We start from the raw sequence: 14,214 nt of genomic DNA on the forward strand, positions 1-14,214 counted from the left end.
ATTTTCTATTTCAATCCAACAAATCACAAGCACACATTACCACTATATTTCATTGTTTTTTAATGAAATACAAAAGATATCCCTTGCATCAAAACTGTTTCAGGAATTGACTAACCTAACAAGGATGACTATTAAGGGGTAATAGATTACAGATACTGAATCATTGACCAAAATAATATTGTAGGGTTTGCTTTTTAAAATCAATTTGGAAAGTTATGAGGTGACATGGGATGCCATATTTGATTTTTAAAACCTACTACTAATTTCTCTCCTACAGTTTCACCGGGATATCACTGACATTTTCATGTCATCTGCTTTTGTGTGTTGCTGACAAATCATTTGAGGACTAAGAATTCATTTCATTGCATTTTACTTCTGTTTGGTTCACTTTCGCTGTGAAGTTTCCTTCCATGTAGCCCTAATAGGTGAGAAACCTTTCCAATTTCATGTCAATGAACATACAATGAAATGAAAAAAAAAAAAAGAGGTGAAATTAATTGCCTAAAGCTTTTTAAGAAAATGAAGTCAGGTAATACAAAATCTAAAGCATAAATTAAATTACTTATGCCCCCGAAAATTGGATATGGGACAAAGCATATATAAATGGTTTAGACTAAAAGTTGAATCTCAGCTTATAGGAAAGAGAAAAGAAGAGAAAGTAATATATAAAAGGAGTAGACAAGACAAGTTTTGATAGGAGGGGAAAGAAGAGATGGGGAGAGGAGAGGAGACCGAGCAGGAGAAATTAATAATTTCAAACAGAATATTTTTTGTAGTAATTTATTCCTGAATTGCCCAGAAACATGATTACAAACTAGAAATTTTTGTAGTCTGAAACTGAGGGCGTCATGTAGTTTTCTGTTTACTTCACCTGTTAGAGAGGCTATTACTGACTGTGAGCTCTCATTAAATCCAGCGCCCCAACCAGGCGGCACCTTTTTTTTTCTTTTTTTTTTCTTTTACATAGACTACTCTAGAAGGGTTCAAGGCTTGAAATCTGTGTGTATGTGTGTGTATGTGTGTATATGTGTTTTTCAGCATTTTTTCTTTCAAGTCAGCTGAGCAGATACAGATAAGGATCAGGGTTTGGGCATTTATGAAAATATATGAGAAAATTGACTATTAGTTATGTTTGTATTATAAGGTTTGTTTTTACTTGCAAAAGCAAATACTAGTGTGAGGTTCAAACAGTGAGGGAAAGTTACAATGCCAAATCTGTTTATTTTTGCCTATATCTGTGCACTGGAGAAATATCACTGTCATATTACACCGCATCTAACAACACACCTTTGGCAAATAAACATTCCCTGTGAAATTCCTGATGTTTGTTTGTTTTTTTTTTTTTCTCATCTTTGCTTTCACTTGCCATCTTGGTTAGTTGCATTCACATTTGATTTACCAGAATTGATTACCACAGTAATTGATATCATGGTAATTCAGTTCGTACCATTCTCATACCATATTCTGGCCTGAAAGTACACCTCTCTGAGGTTAAGGACTGCGCATGTGCATTTATCTTCTACGGGGAGAAGACAAGAATTGTATTAGCTCAAGTGAGAAATGCACTGCTGTACAATCGATGGCATTTCGTGACATGATTCACACTTAAATCTTTCATGTTTATTTCTTGCAGAGTTATAATCACCACCCTAAATATCACAGCATTTTGCAATGTATTTCAGGGTGTATTTTATGTAATATGTGCATTCACATGAATTGCTATGTAAAATACTGCACTAGTTCACCATAAACCTAGCATCCACAACAGTTTTGGTGATCAACCTTTTTCCATTTGAACCCCCCCCCCCCCCCTTCTTTGAAACAACCTCCCTACTTATATTCAGTCCTCTACCTCCATTGACATTTCCCAAAAGAAATTCAAACCCATTTATTTCAAAAACAGAACTGATGATTATGTAATTGTGGACTATTTGTACTCATAGTCAACTTAATGTTTGTTTCTCTTTTGTTAATTGTAAAGCGCTCAGTAACTTTTTGATCATAAATGCTCTATAAATTTCCAAATTACTATTATCATTCTGATCCTTATAAATGTGAATGCACCCTTTGAGTGGCTGCTTCAACCATTGCCAACCATCCTTTGCAAGAGGCAAGAGAACAAAATTGTTTTCCACCAAGATTGAGGGGGGGGGGGGGTGGTGGGGTGCAAAGAGTAGCAGCTGAAAGTGTGTGTGTGTGTGGGGGGGGGAAGACTTGAGTGCAAAATACTCAAAGAGGTTAGAAAAATATGATATGACCTCTTGACTGCAGGTTACAAGGCTAACGTTGGCAACATTTCTCTCTTTCTTTCTTTTCTTTTTTTTTTTTTGATTTCATTAATGAAGAGGAGTTGGGGTTGATTACAAACTGTTTTCATCAAAGTGCCGCCCAGGAGGAACCGTTGCAAGCTTTCCAATTATATCCATTATTTATTGTTACAATAGAGGGTGGCAAAAAATCTCCTAAGGTAGAATTACAAGGATTTCCCTTTCCCTGTGCCTATCTGCACATAAAAGGTGTTTAGGTTGACATTTTTTTTTTGTTTTTTTTTTTTGGGGGGGGGGTGGGGAGGCTTCTTTGTTTGTCTTTCAATGTGTGTGATATGGATGTTTGCTTCTCTAACAAATAAGTCTTGTTAACATCTTTATGATAAAAAAAAAAACAAATGAAGAGTTTAATTTTTTTGACAAGTCCATCATCAGATGGAGCAAAATATGAATATGTTATTGTTTTTTTTTTTCTGGGAATACCTCCCTTGTTACACAAGTATGCTTAAAGTTTTGATTAAAAATGTTCCATACTTTCTTTTTGGTTTCCTTGTTGTTGTTTTTTTTTTATCAGCTTATGTATACATATATATATATATATATATATATATATATATATATATATATATGCATATAAATGTTCTGGTATGTGTTTATGACTTTCTACTTGTGTGTCTCTACTCTTTGTGCATAAATGACAGTACATTTCAAAATATTTGCTTTTTTCATGTCATATTGTAGTAGAACTTTAATAAATTTTTCATCTTGTGCTTCTTTGTGCATTAAAGTGTGTTTTATGTTATTTTGTGCATGTGTATTTGTAATTATCTTTGTGTACTGATATGCTTGTGTTTGTGTGTAAGTGTGTATGTGTTTGCTTGTGCAAAGATATACCAGAAAATGTAAGTTTTTAACTAATAAGAAGAGGTTTTAAGAATTAGGTATCCAAGGGAAGCCCTCTTCATTCTGGTCATATTTCTTCTTCTTACTATCCATTTTTGCCCATATTTCTTCCGATTCTCTCACTTTTCTTTCTCAACTTCCCATTCTCCACAAAAGTTGCTACCACTTTCTATTCATGCAGAGTTTAAAAGTGTTGCTCCGAAAGGTCATCACATAGCCGGTAAAACTCACAAACTTTTTTTTCTTGTTTGTAAGGACAGGGGAGAAAATTGCTTTCTCAGCAAGGTACCAACCCATCTATCTCCGAGGAATCAATCAGAAACAGCAGGAATATAATGAGAGGGAATACCTCCAGATTGTCAAGAATATTTTTTGTCTTCTTTTCTTGAAAATAGAGATAAATACTCTCAGTGTTTATTTTTCAAATGATGTCCGCACCAAGAAGTGACCGCAGAGTGCTCTACCTGCTGGACTTCCATGTTTGAGATGTGTATATTTCTCAGCTAGAATTTCAACTGAGTATTTGGGAGTGAGAAACAACTTTCTTCCACAGTATACAAGTAGGAATTCTCATATTGATGTTCCAGTTTGAGTCAAACGTGTCTCGTTCTATGTTTGAATGTTGCATTGTATGTAATGTTATACTAATTATGCTTTAATAACAATGCTGGTTTATTTAACAATCAAACATGAATTAATGCACCTTTGCCAGTGACTCTGTCTTCATGTCTTTTTTGTTTCTTTTTTGAAATGGAGCACTATGTGATTTCCTTGTATATTCAATGTAGTTGAGTTAATAAGCCAGTTCGTAGTTCCACTTTGCGCATGAGCAGAAAAAGGTCATTGGTACCAAAGCGCATGATGGTTTTTAAATTCACGGAGATAAGCATCTGTCATATAATGATTATTCATGCAATCCTTGTACATGATACTTGCCATTACATCCACCTGACTGCAAACCTGGTATTTGGCATTACGAATATAAACATGTTTTAATGCATTCAATACAAAACAAGGAAATGGATGCTTCCCCCGAGGGTTGTTTGACGGACCATTCTGGTCACCTGGTCTCGCTGTGCAAGATAATTTTTTGTTTAACATGAATTCCATAAATTGTTACGCTGGGCAAACCTACCGGTACGCATTATGTTGCTTTGAATATGAGTGAAGTGCCTAACCAACTAAGAATATAGAAAGGTCATTTGTACCAACGTGCACATGAGCTAATTACGAACTGGCTTATTTTCATAAGACATAATCAGAGCTAGGTCCCTAGAACTCAGTTCTGCAAAGTTCACTCCCCTTTTCTTCATAAGATATGAGTATGACTTTATATTTTAGGAGAAAAGGGTGGTTAAGTTCTTAAATATGGAGAAGAAAAATTATGTGCATGATTCCCATATTATCAAGAATATGGAAATTTGTTTTTGTCTCAATTACCCAAACTTTACCATGATCATTTTTTGCTCAAGGTCTTTAAATAAAGGCCTTGATGGAAATCATAGGTTTGTTGACCCTCTAAATTTGACTATGACAACAAATTTCTTCATTCCTCTGAGAAATAGAAATTGACTCATGAGATTTCTTCAAGTATTATTTCAAGCAAAAACCCAAAAGTCTATTCCATGCTATGATACCTTGCAATATATGTATAAAAAAATGAAGCTGAACAATTTATGAGACTGAAGAGTCTTCTTTCGCCAAATTATAGACCTCTCCAAATGACTATGTTACTGCACATCTCTCTGTCTCAAGATTGTAGTAGTATATACAGTATATCCTCAAGGAGTATTTTAAAGGTATTGTGAGTAATACTGTTGCAATATACTCACACAGGGTCATAAAGCACACTTGACATATGTGAATATCCTATGAGTACATCAGCTCCACAGAGTGGCATCTGGTTTTGCTGATGTGTTAATCATCTCTGAGCCTCCATGATGACACCAGATGACACAAGGGATGACACATACAGGTGTCTGTCGTTATGCAACCTGAAATATGAATCGGTCCGCTCTACAGATGTACGGTGTCTGGACAGCACATTAAGTCTCCTAGCTCTTTTCTCTATATATTTCCTTCTCTCTCTATCTTTCTCTTTCTTTCTATTTATCTCTCCCTTTCTTTGTTTCTCTCATGCTCACTCTCTTATCTGTTCATTCACTTTCTCTTACATTTTATCTGTCCCTGTGTGTCTGTCTGTGTGTCTGTCCGTCTCTCTCTTCTTATTTTCTGTCTCATTTTTGTCTGCATCTCTCTTGTTCAGTTTATTTCTTCTTTCTCCATATCTTCCCTTTTTTGTCTTCCTTTATTCTTTCTCTCTTGTACACCTTTCTCCTTTCTTCCCCCTCTCCCTTCCTTGCTCTTGCTCAATCTCCTCTATCTCTTTTTTCCATCTCTCCCTCTCTCTCTCTCCTAACCACCTTGGAAAGCCATTGCATCGTGATCCATCGTCATGTCTGGTTAGCCCAACTCCTTGGGAGATCACAGCGGTGCATCTTTGAGCTCCTGCTCTTTGCCGATGCTGGAGAGACCTCGGCATCTTTCCTCCAGTCTTCATCCGATGATTCACTCCTTGTGATAGGATATCATGACTCCACCCTCACCCCCTCCCCCTCACCCCCCCCCCTCCCTTGCCCCTTCCCACTCCTCCTCCCACATCTTTCCTGGAAGAACTTGAGGTGAGCATCAAAGGAAAGAGTACTTGGGGTCACTAAACAGGTTTTAGGTTGATGTATTTCAAATGTTTTCTGGCTATTAAAAGAAAGGTATTGTTATCATTAATATTATTAAATTAAGCATATTGTTAGAGATATTTTCATTTTTCATTTCAGTTTATTTCCAATCTGATTGAAATCATATACAAAGAATATAAGAACTGTACATAGAACATTATTGTGGCATACTTAAATATGTTACACATAACACATGTCTGTGTGGTTTTATGTATGTACTTCTTTTTTCCCCCAGTACAGTGACAAATTGATAAACAGCATTCCCATGTAAGTGAAAGATACAGTTAATACAAGAATTTTATCCGTCAACAGCAATAATCCCAATGCAAACAGCCCTGTTCTTTAACCATAATTATGATACTATTACTACTAATGATAATGATAATGATAATGATAATAATAATAATAATAATAATAATAATAATAACAATAATAATAATAATAATAATAATAATAATAATAATAATGATAATAATAATGATAATAACAATAATAATAATAATAATAATAATAATAATAATGATAATAATAATAATAATAATAACAATAATAATAATAATGATAATAATAATAATAATAATAATAATAATAATAATAATAATGATAATAATAATGATACTATTTTCTATACTTTCTGTATTTTCTTTTAACATGTTATTACAATTTTGAACAGTTATTCAGAATGAGATCATTTCAATCCACGAACTCGTCCCATAATTATTTATTTTACGTCTTCCGTAGATTGGTAAGGTATAATCTAGTGTGATGCAGCTGTCTGTGTGTGACACTGGGATCGCTTGGTGTAGTGTGTGACACTGGGATCGCTTGGTTTAGTGTGTGTCATGAGCCCTGATGTTATGATGCTGCTGCACTGCTGAGCTCATTGTTGCAACAAAATTTTCTTTCATAACGCACTAAAAATTACTGTCACCCATTTTTGGTAACTGGGGTATGGCACAAAAAAAAAAAAAAAAAATTAAAAATCAACAGAATGATGGATATTCATTTGGTACCCAAGGTACCCAAAACAGCACTATTTACAGTTTTGTTACAGACATGTAGGACTTTAGAATTTTGTATAGAAATGGAGTGGCAATCATTGCTTGATCTACACTTTTTCTTAAAAAAAACAAAACAAAAAACTCTAAGTGAAGGAAATAAAGGATAAAAATTTCAAGATGCACCCATCACCTCATAGTATAAAGCACGCTGTTTATTCACTGGCTTCACACATTGCTAAATGAAATGACTTACTTGCCTTTTCCAGGAATATAATGTGTGTGTGAATGCTATAGGCAGCTGCCTAGAAGATGCCTAATAGGATAACTAGGTCATCCACCTGCCATGATTCTGTTACCATTGACAACTCAAGAGTGCCTTAAACTAATGTACACTTAATTACGTATTGCTACCTCCTTTTTATCATAAAATCACTTCAGAAGTAAGACAGCATAATTCCATGTTTTTTATGCAGAATACATTGCTTTCTTGTTCCCAGCTAAAGTTATTAACACTCTTTAGCTCGAGATGAGTTTGTTCTTCTTGTCCCACGTAGTGGATGATTTTACACCACTTCAAGTTGAAAAACTGATGGTACTTTATACACTTGTTTGTGAAAATAAGAGATTATAATATTTAAAAGTACTGAAATGTTTTGAGAGTGAGAAGTGAGGGAAATCTCAGAGTGTAATATGCTTGGAAGATGTTTGATGAGACATCTAAAAGTTCCCTTATTCATGCTCGTAAAGTGTGTAAAATAAACAATGATTATTCAGTGAGTAATATTCATGATGAAAATCATGAGCATATATAGGAATATTCTTTCTTGTAGACATACCAATGAGACAGCTGTATCAAGGTTCCACATGATGGATATCATGCTGATATGATGAGACACAAAGTTAACGTATTTAAAATGTTGTATTATACAATACCTAGAAAGGATGTAGCTATCCTATTGGTCGATTGCCTGCCACGTGACATTTAGTTAAAAGTTCCATCACACTCTGTGGCTGTCAGCCGTGCAATTTTGTTCAAGCAAAAATGGATAGCGCATGGCTGATGTCACCCATTTCCATTGACTCCCGTGTTAAACTCACGATTGACTTGAAGTTTTCATTCCATCGAATGGCTCTGATGTCACAATAAACAGACATATATGCCGTGCGCATTCAACAATTACAAGCACGCTTACAAGCGCATACTTTTGTCACTCATTTTTGTTAACAACTCCAACCGATTGGCTTCGCGTACGTACACAGTGGTGACTGTGACTGTGTGGCTACTCATTCGTCTTTCACAGAAAATGGTTGCCATTTCTGTGCTAAATTCAAGAATCTGTGTGGACCACATCTGTTGACGTTCAAGGTGTTGTATAAAACAAATAGTGTATTGTCTTTACTCAAGTAATGGAACAAGATTTCGCATTTGGTGAAAGATGAGGCGCACTATTCAACTCGGCTTCGCCTCATTGAATAGAGTGCCTCTATCTTTCACCTCGTGCGAAATCTTGTACCATCGCACTCGTGACCATTCTCTATTTGTATACAATTTGTCACCTCCTTGTTAGCATTTCTAACTACTTCTGTGCAAAGATGTATACTTGTTCTTTGAGGTTCCACGGCTTTCCACTAAGGAGTATCATAAGGAAATATGTTTGAAGCAAGATCCATTTTCTGCGAGCTAAATGTAGACAAAAAAAAAATGATTTGCCCACCATAATCAAGCACAAAGTAATCTAGTACAAAATGTTTGAATGTTGAAATACACAATTGATGCTTCTAAGTTTATTCTTGTTTGTGTTTGTGTTTGTGTTTGTGTTTGAGTGTGTTTGGACATCTTTTTGCTTACAGTTTCCTGACAGGTCATACATCTATTTACCACAAAACCACTTTTGAGTGGTGTCATACTCCAGTATCATGCTTTTTGTGATATACATGTGATATTATACTTTTAGTCTGTGAATTTATCAATTTTGTCAAATTCTTAAAGATCAGTCAGTTCTTAAAATTTGTGTGTAATGCCCTCAATATCAAATGTTGAGAACCGAAACTTTGAGGCTTGAAAGGACCAGGTGTATTGAAATCAAGAGCTAAATTTTGTCCGATCTGTCAAGCTGTTTGATATGGTTGCCATGGAGTTTAGATAAGATATTTTTTGCCTCTCTCATTGTAGAATAACCAATGCTTATAATGGCACACTTGAATAATTGCCAACTTTAAGGGACATTTCCCTCATACACTGGTTAACCCCTTTTGTTATGCTCTGAAGTCAAATTCTTACCCTTTGTGGGAAAAATGTGTATTTTATCAAGATAAATCAAATCATTTTTGAATTGAAACCTTAGTGTTTACTTTCTAGACATAAACCCAAACTTCCCACTATCTTGTCAACAAGAAATCAAGAATGTGTTACTTATGAGAGCTACTTGTAGACCAAAGGAGTGTAAATGACCCTCCCATTTTTATGATACTACTATAAGTTTTGGAAAAATCCTTTTAGCAAATATTAGTCCACAAAGCACACCCATTCATTGTGAAGATCCACACATGCCAGCAAGTTCATAACCCCTACAAAACTAGTCAATCACTCCACTAGCCAAATAAGGAATGGGTAGGCGGAGCCAGGATGGGTGCTTCTTTCCGATTGGCCAGTAGTGAACTGTCAATCAGTAGGCCAGGGGAATGTAGGGGGGATAGCAGTGTGTCCTGGTTGAGTGAGCAAGAAGCGATGTGTGCAGGACATGCATGGAGAGTGCTAAGTTGGTTCACTGTGACTTCATTATTCGGATTCAATCTCAGAGTTGAGTCGGTCCAGAAGCGTTGTACTTTTTCCCCCTCAGCAAGCAAGCCAGTGGTGAGAAGATTGTGGTACTGTCACACATGTCTTGGATCTTGAGGATACTTTCTATCAGAGGAGTGAAATAAAGAGATTTTTTTATGAGGCGTTGGTGAGGAAAAGATACTTGGAAGCTGGATTTCCGGACTACCTATTTGGTGCTTTCACGCTGATATCTCACTTGTGAGGAGTCATTGGAAAGGAGGAAAAAGAAAGAAAGAAATTACATGCACTTAACCAGGTGCTAAAGTTTGTTTTGTAGTGGTAAACCTTTTCTGCAAGGACATTGCTGGACCATAGAGAGGCAGTGGTTGGATTAGCGATTGTTTCAATTAGTTTTGATAAGCTGCTCTTTCCATGTGGTTCACCGCAAAAATTTGAAGACGTAGGAAAATGTGATGCTGGTAGAAACGGGAGATCTTTAAGAGTCCATGATAGTGCAGATTTTCATCTGCATGACACACTACATGGATGTGTGTTCATCTCCATCACGTTAATAGAGCCAATGTCTTTGCACATTAGATTCGAGACTTGAAACAAGTGGAACACAGGAACAACCCTACCGGTGTCATCACTACAAAGAGGGTTTGGAAAACAATCCAGAGTTGGTCCTTTGAGTCGCCGACAGATATTTTGGAAATCGGAGATCCGCAGCTCCTTGAGATTTTGTCTACCAGTGGATTACATTTCATAAATGATACAAGAGTTAATCATGGAGATGAGGACATTTTCAGGGCTTCGATTCACAGCCTTCATTGTCACAATTAGTCTTGTTACCACCTGGACCACAACACAAGCTGAGCAAGGTGAGTAGATGACATATTTCAGTAGGATGGTCTGTGTGTCTGCAGGTGAGAGCAACGTGATTGACTAAATCAGAATCTTCTGACAGGTGATGATGTGAGCTTGTGGTGCGCCAAGTCATCAGGGAAGAACTCTGATCCATAAAGAGTGAGAGATAGAAATAGACAGATAGATAGAAAGGTAGATAGATAGATAGATAGATAGAGATGGAAATAGGAATATGATGGATGGAGAGTACTGAAATCTTTTTGATGGAAGTAATTTTCAGTTTCCGAAAAGTATATAATCACTGTTAGAAGAAAGGTTCACTCTGGAACAGTCATCAGCCTGGTCATGAAGTGTGGTATTAAAAAAAACCCAACATGATGACTAGGTAAATAGATAAGTTGATATGATAAATGCCTAGGTAAAGTTTGTAAATGAATAGATACAAACAAATGAATAGATCACATTGCACATCAAAGTGCTTCCCGATACTGACTACAGTCGAGCCGACTCCCTCCTGTTTTCAACCAGTGATACAAGAGGTATCATCTTCTCATAATATTTAGAAAGGAACAGTGTAATGTTCATGTTGTATTTGTTATATTCATGTTGTATTTGTTATGCTTCCAATGCAGCACACTAGCATAGTATCTTATTAGGTCAGGTACTCAAAGTGATAAGTCATTCACGTTATCAACGATAGTCTCTAGGACTTACAAATCATGATTTATGTCAAGTAATGCCATTGTCTTCAGTGACATAGAATATTTCAATGGAAAATGTGGAATTTTTCATTCACTGTATTATTCTTTACAGAAGGCATCTGTTTTAAGCACCTGACCAAAGTATGGCTAGACCTTGCCCCATTTTCAAACTGGTAAACTAGATAATTACAGACCATTTCCTGTCATTATTCATCTCATTCTTTGCGTGAGGAGTTTTAATGATGTAATTGGCTATGTCAAGAAAATTCCAAATGGGTTTATCGGTAAACGTTTTTCCCCCTATTTGTGGAAAAAAAGGACATTCAGCCTAAAATGGAGAGTTAAAAAGGAGAGAGATAATCAGAGGCCGCTTTGTGTGACATCTTCCCCCAATTTGCTGGTATAATAGGTGTCCTTTTTTACCCCAGCTGGACTGTACTGCAGAAGAATCAATTACAGCAATGGGGGGAAGGGGTGAATTGAGATCCACGTACCACAGATGCATTCAAGAAGGTCTGACAAATACAGCCTAGGAAGGGGAGAATATATATCTGTTACCGAGCTCTTTAAACCAGGTTCTTGTTACCACAACCCACAGTTCTTTAGGGGATGCATTAAAATGTTGGTTGCAGAAATGATATTAACACAGACAGTATTAAACTGACATTACCTCTACGGTGGTATGTGGAATTAAAATGTAACGATTAAAAAGAGAGGTGAGTTTTATACATTCAGTAATGATTGCGACATGGTGTGACATTGGGTAGTCCTGGAAGTGATCATCGGTTAAAAATAAAAAGAAAAGAAAAGAATGATTGATGTACAAAGAGTTTGATCAGTGCAAGGTTTTTTTTTTTAATACTTACAGCACAGTCATTAGAGTGAATGTTAATTGTGAATTATAATTTCACCCATTTCTCATTCACAGCATTTGTAAGGTTAGCATTATTTTGTTCCTAGTAATGAGTATCATGCACATAAAAGATCCCGCTTCATTCATTCATCGCAAAGAGCAGGGTGCATTACGGGGTGAAGTGGCCCTGCCTCACACCCAACTGGACCCCATGCAGCTGAACATGTAGCCATCTTCTCACATGGAAAAATGAAACAAACAAACAACCAGATGTTATTTTTGTTGTTGAGAAAATCCATTTCTTTCTCTTTATTCTCGTTTATTTTATTTTCTGTATATCTGTGTTCTTCTGTTTTTGTAGGATATATATGATAATCCACCAACTGATTTTCTTTCATATTTTCATCATCACTCTGCGTGTGTATTTCAGAATTACCTGTACTGAGATATCACTGTCATTTAACCCGTTGAGAACAGGCTGATTTTGCTACAGCATGCATTTCCCATAGACACCTGCCCGAGTATAATACTCGGAACTAGTCTTCAACGGGTTAACTTGGAGGCCAGCATTGAATACTAATGCACAACCATACATAGATGTCAAACTAGATTTGCTCCATTGCTTTGTCTCTATAGAAATATTAAGAGATGAAGGGAAATGAGCTTCCAGAAACTCATGCATTGAAGAAACATTGGACTTACTCTGAGTCAATGGAAATCAAAAGGCTACCATTGCTCAAGAGAGCAATTATTGCTGAAACTTCAGCTATGTTTTCTCATTCATTCATTCATTGATGCTTGAGGCCTTTGGATGATAAGGCAAAATGGATGAGAAAGGAGTGTCAGTAACTTTTAAAGGGACTGTACAGTACTGGTTGAGGTAAGGATTCATGTTTTGAACATTCCTAAGTGAGATAATGAAAAACCTCTTATGAAATATGAAAGAGCATGTAATTTTAAAAAGGATTCAACGTTTATTTGATGAAAATTGGGTCACTGTATGCAAGCATCCCCTGCAATGCCAAACTACATAAAGTCTGAAAATACATAGAAACTTGTGTCATTATACCAAGCAGAGAGCAGCATTGAATGGATTTTTAGCTCCCCCCCCCCTTTTTTTTTTTTTTTTTGGACTCTGGAAAAATCTCAGATCCACACATGTACATGTACACGTACATTTATCATCATGATTACTTGTGAGAATGTGCAGTGAAATTATGTGACAGCATTTACCAAATAATTGATCTGATCTTTTTGGTACACTTCAGTACATGCTGTCTGCTTTATCTTAAAGGGTGTGTACAGTTCTGGTCGAGGTGAGGATATAGCTTTTAATGTTTTGCGAGATATTCAGAAACCACTCTATAAGATGTCAAAGAGCATGCAATAGAATTACATGCTCTTTCATATTTCATAAGAGGTTTCTCATTATCTCACCAAAAATGTTAGAAACCTGAAATTGGGTCTCAACCAAAACTATACAATCTCTTTAACACTTTGTGATAGTTTGCTGTTCTTTGGTCTTGGCTAGTCTTTGTGTCAGTCACACATGGGACTTTGTTTTCTTCATTATTCCTTATTTGGCTGTCTGTGTGAATTGTGCAGGATTTGTTGGAAGCTTTTTGTTTGATTTTAATAAATGTCAGAGCAAGCATTCTCCGTTGTTCAGAATTGGTTCAAACAAAATGGAAGCGTATTTAGTGCATGTGTTTTGGAAATCTGCATACCCAGCAGTTGTTTCAGTTGTGTTATTTTATTCAGTTTAGATTATAAATGCATACAGAAAGAAGTAATGCAGTTAAAGGGACTGTACAGTACTGGTTGAGGTGGGGATTCATGTTTTGAACATTCCTAAGTGAGATAATGAGAAACCTCTTATGAGAGAGCATGTAATTTTAAGAAGGATTCAATGTTTATTTGATGAAAATTGGTTTTCAAATGGCTGAGATATCCAAAAAAGTGCTAATAATAAAAGGCGACATGCCCCAACTTTATTAGCATCTCTTTGTTTCACCTTGTTTTTGGATATCTCAGCCATTTCAAAACCAATTTTTATCGAATAAACTTTTGATACCCCTTAGAACTGCATGCTCTTTGACATCTCATAGAGTGGTTTCTGAATATCT

The 14,214-nt window shown here is 36.0% G+C and overlaps 1 protein-coding gene across 1 annotated transcript in view; it reads left to right on the forward strand.

Moving 5' to 3' along the window:
• Positions 1–10,436: 10,436 nt before the first annotated feature.
• Positions 10,437–14,214, forward strand: part of LOC140241820 (uncharacterized) — a 97,697-nt gene continuing 93,919 nt past the window's right edge. The window contains exon 1 of the mRNA XM_072321575.1: positions 10,437–10,548. Coding sequence (XP_072177676.1) covers positions 10,437–10,548 — 112 coding nt within the window. The remainder of the gene's footprint in view (positions 10,549–14,214) is intronic.

This window comes from Diadema setosum, chromosome 18 (genome assembly GCF_964275005.1).
Source record: "Diadema setosum chromosome 18, eeDiaSeto1, whole genome shotgun sequence".
NCBI lineage: Eukaryota > Metazoa > Echinodermata > Echinoidea > Diadematoida > Diadematidae > Diadema > Diadema setosum.